The sequence below is a fragment of the Telopea speciosissima genome, chromosome 3 (genome assembly GCF_018873765.1).
Source record: "Telopea speciosissima isolate NSW1024214 ecotype Mountain lineage chromosome 3, Tspe_v1, whole genome shotgun sequence".
Lineage (NCBI taxonomy): Eukaryota > Viridiplantae > Streptophyta > Magnoliopsida > Proteales > Proteaceae > Telopea > Telopea speciosissima.
Window position 1 is genome coordinate 3615710 of NC_057918.1, and position 7243 is coordinate 3622952.

General features: G+C 40.1%; 1 protein-coding gene across 1 annotated transcript; it reads left to right on the forward strand.

The window, feature by feature from the left end:
* The first annotated feature begins 1272 nt into the window (after positions 1-1272).
* Positions 1273-6392, forward strand: LOC122654597 (nuclear pore complex protein NUP54). The gene is made up of 9 exons (XM_043848758.1): positions 1273-1650; positions 1781-1834; positions 1934-1993; positions 2104-2214; positions 5035-5100; positions 5197-5283; positions 5604-5705; positions 5790-5936; positions 6053-6392. The coding sequence occupies exons 1-9, from the start codon at positions 1336-1338 to the stop codon at positions 6185-6187; spliced, it is 1077 nt and encodes a 358-aa protein (XP_043704693.1). The 5' UTR covers positions 1273-1335; the 3' UTR covers positions 6188-6392.
* Positions 6393-7243: the final 851 nt, after the last annotated feature.

Genomic DNA, 7243 nt, shown 5'->3' on the forward strand with positions numbered 1-7243 from the left:
TAAACGAAGACCAGATAGACCAAGGTTTCAAATATGTGGAATCAGCAATGGATCGGCCAATTGTTTTCAATTCAGCTGTAATCGATTTGGAATGAATCGACATGAACCTTAGAAATCCAATGTAGATCGGGTTTGATCGTTTACGCCGATTTGATTCTAATTCTTAGAATGGGGTAGGGGTGTCAATTCCAGGCCCAACCGAGCTCACCCGGTTAAAGCAGTCCTGCCCGATTACTAAACATGCCGGGCTTAAGCCTGACACGTTTAGTAATCGGGCGATCTTGGTGTGGGTTCCTAGCCCGTCGGGAGCCCGATCGGACCGATCGATTCCGGGCCCGACCTAGACTGCCTTGTTATAGCCTGACCCAATCGACCCTTTAACTTATAAACTTCTCCTTCCCTTTCCTTCAAATTTCTTTTTATTTGTTTGTTTCCTTGTTGGTATTTGACATTTATTGGTTAGATATACTTAACGTAGGTGAGATGAGGTTTAGTTTTAATTTTTAGATCTTACTTTGTTAGATATCAATTAGTAAGCCCTCATCGTTTAGAATTAAACGACTCATTAGCCTGTTTTAGATCCTGTTTAGGCTCGTTTAGTCTGAATAAGGCTGTCCCGATTAAAGACCGAATACCGATCGATCGAAATGAAACCGTACCATGCCCGCCCAAGGCAAGCTCGAATGCCTAAAAGGTCAGACATGGTGCAGCTTGTAAAATTGGTGAGGCCTGGCTAGGTCCGACCGTGACCGACCGAGCCCAACCTGTTGACACCCCTAGAATGGGGGATATAATCCAATTCTGCAGTTTAATAAATTTTTTAGTGCATGGTATCAGAGTGAGTATCGATCAATCCAAAAAACGATATGATATCGGATTGGTATTGGCACGAACTGGCCGTATCAGACTAGTTTACCAATGACTCTCCTTTGAAAATGGATTTTTTGACCATTTGACCTCTTGCCCGTACTGTGACACTGATAGTATCGGCATGGTATCGGGATCAATCACTCACAAAAATGATATGAACGATACGATATCGATACCTCAAGTCTAGGGTTGATAAGTATTTTTTTTTAATTTTTTTGTAGGGGGTAGGATGGGGAAGCTTCCGAGTTGGATGTTATGGAATCGCTGATTCGGGGAACGTGAACATAGCTTGCTTGAAGGTCAAATCGCGAATGTAGGGTACTGGATTGTCCCGCTCTCGAGTCTCAGGCGAACCTGTGGGAAAGGAAAAGAGGGCAGAGCCGCAGAGCGGTTTGCAGACTCGGAAACACTCTCTCGACTGGAGATTATCGATAAACACTGTAATTCCGTTTCTGTTTCACAACCATGTTCGGAACTCCGGCGTCTTCGCCGGCGTTCGGCACTCCCTCGACGCCATCGTTCGCTCCCGCTTTTGGCTCTTCCTCCTCATCCTCCCCTCTGTTCTCTACTCCTTTTCCCCAGCAGCCACAGACGCAGCAGCAACAGTCGCCATTTTTTCAGCAACCGAGCACTGGTTTCGGCTTTCAGTCTCCTTTTGCGGCACCTCAATCCACTCCGTTTCCCCAATCAACTCCCTTCTCCCTTGCCAATGCCCAATTGACTACTCAAATGGCGCCTGTCGCTCCTCTCCCTTTCTCCCTTGCCGATCGTGACATACAGGTAGTGTTCTAAGTTCTAACTTCTAAGATGAAACCCTAACTCCCCTGTCTCTTCGCTTACGTGTAAATGCAGTATTTTTAGAATCAATGTAACGAAAAACCCTCGCTTTCACTTCTTCTCTGTCTGCTAGGCGATCGTTGATGCCTACAAAGAGGAGCCTGGTAACCCTAAGTACGCTTTTAAGGTTCGTTCTACATTTTCTATGTTAAAATTTTTGAATAAAGGGTTTCCCGCTGCCTTCCATGGTCAGGTGCTTACGCGAAAATTGTTTGGTTTTCTGCAGCATTTGTTGTTCAGTGTGACTGATCCGTCTGCTAGAACCAAGCCTGCTGGCATATCAGACGTGAGTTCTCTTCTTGAAATCACTGCGATAGATTCAGATAGCTTCGTGAAAAACCCAACCCTATATGTAGGTTAGTCTGTTGATTTGGGAGGATAGGTTTGTTTTGCCAGATCATGTGGGCGGAGGCTATGAGGAAGCTGGAAGGTATGGAAAGTGTTGATCGAGAAAGACTTTGGCCTCAGCTTGTTCAGGGGTTCAAAGATCTTTCCCAGCGGCTTAAGGTAGTTGCTTGCTTTGGTTTGAGGAAACAAGATGTGCTATTCTATGTCAATTTATCAACTCATAAAGGTTTCTTTGGTTCACTTGAAAATTTCCTTGACATTTGATAGTGTCTTGTGTACATCCTATTTAATATTTGGTACTTCCCCTGGTTTTACTATCCGGAGAACCATGGCATGGTGAATGTTTTGTCGGTTTCTTTTCGCTGGTGATAGTACATTATCACATGCATCTGACCTGTTCGGTGTTCCATGGCTTTTCCAACAAACAATGACAACCATGTTTTTAGGAATCGGACTGGGATACTGAATCAGCCTCAACCGATATCAATGCCGATCCGGCTGGAATCAGCCTGAACCCTGGAAATACAGTATGAATCTGCTGTAATCGCCGATCTAATTCTTATTCCGATTCCGATTCTGATTCTGATTCTAATTCCAATTCCAACTCATGGAACTGTGATGACAACTAGTTCAATGATCCCCCCCCCCCTCCTCCTCTAAATGGGCAACAATTTTGTACCTATATGTTGATCAAAACATACAAAAGAGCTGCACTCCAAAATGAGTTTTTGTTGTGAAGTTTTAGCTAATATAAGGTGTTGAGAAGATTAATCATTTATTTTAGCATTTCATTAGGCAGAGGGAGGTTTATTAAAATGTGTTTACATACTTGTATCTTTTTCACCACTTATCACCTCCTGTTATGAAGATTTGCATTCAACACTGAAATCATTGAAATTTCATTGTTAGCATTTATCATTCATTTGACTTAATGCATGAATCTCTTATGCATCTGATATTGTAGTAAACTCAACTAAGCCTTATCCTAACAAGAGGGGTTTGGCTACACATCCTGTTTTTCCATTCAACTGTATTCAGGGCTATATTGCTGGTAATTCTCACACAGTGCATGTCTTTTCTTACGATCTCTAAAGTCATTTTAGCCCTGTCCCTTGTTCTTTTAGCTCCTTCAGATTGGACTGTATACCTCCTTCCTGGTGCATTCAGAGATAAGAGTTACCTTTTCCACCTCCCTTTGAAATTGGGGGAATGAAAAACAAAACAGGAGGCAGATGTCTAATCCTAGCAAATTCCTAAATTTGACAATAGTTACAAAATGATAGTAATAGGCACCACATGTTAAGGATAGGAACATGGCTTTATTAACTGCCATTTAGTGCATTTACATGCCTCTGTCTTATCAAGTTGATCTGGCAGTGGACTTTTTATCTTGTTTGTGTGTTTTTAACCTGTGGAGGAAGTATTTCCATTATCAAATGCCTTCTTTCTGTGAAGACATTGTCAAGTTATGTCTTAATTATGATTTATCTCTCTGTACTTATTTGATTAATGGTTATTAAGGGATAGTATGAATATATGGGATCATTTATCTCTTTACCTGTGACTGGGAAACTCTGCCTGGAATTTTAAAGTTGGCTACATCAATCAGATGGCTTTTTAATGCCAAGCTGAAAACCTGTTGTGATAAAAATGGGTGCCAAATGAATATGCAGAAAAATTACTGTTTTCCCTGATGATGTAATTTATTTCAAGCAATTAAAGTATATTTCATGCTTGGGCTTTCAGTTAAAATGTGATGGTCTTGGAAAGAGTTTTTATTGAAGGTAGAAATTGTGCCGAGACAGACTTTGATAAAGGGGAAAAACTGAAAAAGTGATGCTAGGTGGCTTGACATGGAGAGTATTTTAATGGTTCTTTTCTGGGAGCAAAGATTTAAGATTCAGTATTGGTGGTTGGATCATTCCTCATTGATACCAATCTAGATTGTTCCCAATTGGATGATCCAATCAAAGGATCAACCAGGCAATTGAGAGAAAAAAAATAAATAAAAAGATAAAAACCTAATATAAGTGTAACAATGGTTTGGTTGAGCTACCATGCAATCATGTATGATAGACTAGATCAGTGGCATCAGTCTCGCCTAATGCCTGCATGCATCAGATCTGACTTATCCAATGCTGATCTTTCGAACCATGGATATGAATTAGTGTTTTTTTATTTGCAAAAATTGATGTTGAGTTATGGTTTGAAATCCTATGGGAAAAGTTTGAATGAAAAATCAGCTGTGTCCTCGGTCCAAAATGGCAGTATATTGAAATGTGTATTTCTTGGCATGGGTTCAATATTGGATGAAGAGTTGGATTGCCCAAGTATCCTTTTTCCTTTAGAGATGGTTGATCTGGTCCTTTGGAAGCTTATCTATTTTATGCTTCAAAGAGCCTGACTATGATGACATGTCATCGTTTAGTCTTTTTTTTTCATCTTTCAACTGGCTATCATATTCTGTGTTTTAGTTCCATGTGTTCAGCTTTCCCTTGTATGGGAGAGCTTGAGTTCAAACATTCATCTCTCTTCCCACTTCATTTGGAAATGTTTGAAGGAAATCACATAAATTATGAATTAAGAATTTGGGATTCCATGTTGTTGACTGGCTCTTGGCTTTCCTACACCTATTAGGTCGGACATATCAAGTGTCGAGTCCATCCCTAGTATGTATGATATTAATTAGCATACACTAAGCATCCCAGATGTCATGCTATCAGCCAGGGGGTAGGGTATAAAAGGTTTTATGCTTGATGCTGTTGAACATACAATTGTATCTTAAACGCATCAAAGGGCCTGAGTATGATGGGAGGGTTTCTCAGGTCCTCCTCCCATCTTTCTTTACTTGGTTGTCACATTCTTCTGTCTTTTCAGGAAGTGTTCAAAGTTTGTGTTGACATTTTTCTTACTTTTTTTTTTATCAGTGATAGTTTGAATTCATTGAATTAATTGGCGTTGTAATTTTATTCAATGCAGCTTCAAGATGAGGTCATAGTTTCTGATGCTGAGAGATTGCGAATGACTCAAAGCAATGTGAAGACGGTCTGTCCTCTCAATCATTTTATTATTTAAGCATTACACCTTGGTGTATTCTTTCTTATTAATACATTTTATTTATCTATTTGTTTTTTGGTGCAGCTTCAAAGGCATTTTCAAGCAGATACTATTCCATGGATCCAAAGAATGAGACAGAAAGAGCAAGATCTTCAAAGGCGACTCTTAAGGGTGGGAGGGCTTTTTCTGTTTTGCATTTGAGGAACCGGACAAAAGAGATGATTGATCCGGTTCTTCCTTTGTGACCTGGTTACCATCTCATCAAGATCGGCTGGTGATCAAGCAGTGAGGTGCAGCTCCATGGTTTGAAATTGGGGGTGAAAAGAAAAAGATTGTCCCATAATTGCTATAGCCCACTGCCTGATCACTGTCTGGTCCCCTATCAGATAATGGTCTGGGAAGCTTGTATTACTCCTCTCTACATCATATATGCATTTTTTGCCTTCTCTAGTTGTTTCAACTTTTGATGCTAAAATATTTGTCTTACCAAGGTTATGAGAATAGTGGAGGCCTTGGAGGGAAAGGGTTGTCGAGTGCCTTTAATGAAATCTGAAGCTGAATTAGCTGAGAAGTTGGTTCCACTAGCTAGACAGGTTGGTTTTCCTATCCTTTTGCTTCCTGAACCTCTTGGCCTGTAACATGGAGATGATATTAGCAATTTGTGGAAATATTTCCAGCTAAAAGGACCAGGAGCAGAACTGTCTAGGAGGGTTCACAATCTGCTTTCTATGTCTCGTGTCCGTGCGAATGCAATTGGTGGTGGTTCTGTTTACCTTCCTGGTTCAACCAAAATACATGAACAGAGCCTTGCTGATATGCAGGAGGTAAGTGTTTATCTGGCAACCCATTGGTTTACTGATCATTACTAGTTTAATTCCTTAGTATCTTATTTTCCATTCTTCTTTTTTTTTTTTGGGGGGGGGGGGGTGTGTTGTGGCAGGTCTTACAACAGCAAACAGTGGCAATCGCAAGGCTTGGCAATGTATTGAAGCGCGATAGCAGAGACATGGAGATCATCATGGCTGAGGACTCAGGAATGGCTGAAGAGGGAAGCAAAAAAGATTTCCAGATCTAACATAACACACAAATTTGGCATAGAGAAGCACTTTTGCTACTGAGAAAGTGAACGATTTTGATGTATGATTTTATATGGTGGAAATGATGGTTGCTCATGTTGGCCTCAGAAATCTGGCTGATTTCAATACACACATGATAGAGTTGCCCTACTAACCACAACTGGTTCCTGTTTTCTGAAACATCTGGATTTGGTACTTCTCACCATATTCCTCTTACTTTCCTTTAATTAGTTCAGTAAATTATTGTCTCTTATTGATCCGAAAACCATGGCTTCCTTTGCTGATGCGTTGCATCGACATCTGGGACATCCCTTTCACGGCGACACAGCATGGACAAAGTTGGATTGTAATGGATCGTGTAATAGAATGCATCTGGTAGTAAGATGGTTAGAATGGAGAAGTTTTGTAAGCTCTTTTTAGTGCTTAAGAATTACGAGATTTATTGAGCGAGGAAAATAAATCTTGTTATTTGAAGAATCTGAATTTAATGAAATTTTACTCGGAAGAATTGTTTCCAAATTTTACCTGGCTAAAGGTCAAAACACATGCTAATAGCCTAATACATGCTTAGATTCTCATATTTCAGTGGGATTCTAAAATCTAATGAAATTTTACACGTAAGAATTGTTTCCAAATTTTACCTGGCTAAAGTTCAAAACACATGCTAATAGCCTAATACATGCTTAGATGCTCATATTTCAGTGGGATTCTAAAATCTTACTTCAGGGGTTGAAGAAGCAGAACTTAAAATTCTAGTCTGGTAGTGAAAAAAATATCCTGACAGTTTCTTGGGTTTTATGCCTTTCGTGGGAACCAGAAACTGGAGAAGCTCAAGGAACACCCCTTTGATTTTTGGCTTCGTGGCACTCTAGCTCTTATAATCTGAGGTTGAGGAACTTCTATAATCTGAAGTTGAGAAACTACCCGAGTGTGCTGTTTTTGGGACAGAAGGAAGAGATAATGCAAACACACCAGTAGGTGTTAGAGTTTAAAAGCAACCCACCACCAAAACAATAAATCCTATCATACTTTATTTGATTTTATTTGTTTTCAAT

What these genes read in the sequence shown, in the direction of transcription:
- LOC122654597 (XM_043848758.1), top strand. Translation starts at nt 1,336, where the DNA reads ATGTTCGGAACTCCGGCGTCTTCGCCGGCGTTCGGCACTCCCTCGACG. An exon ending in AGCCTGCTGGCATATCAGAC is followed by an intron (nt 1,994 to 2,103) that starts GTGAGTTCTCTT and finishes TTGTTTTGCCAG; the next exon opens with ATCATGTGGGCGGAGGCTAT. An exon ending in TTCAAAGGCGACTCTTAAGG is followed by an intron (nt 5,284 to 5,603) that starts GTGGGAGGGCTT and finishes TGTCTTACCAAG; the next exon opens with GTTATGAGAATAGTGGAGGC.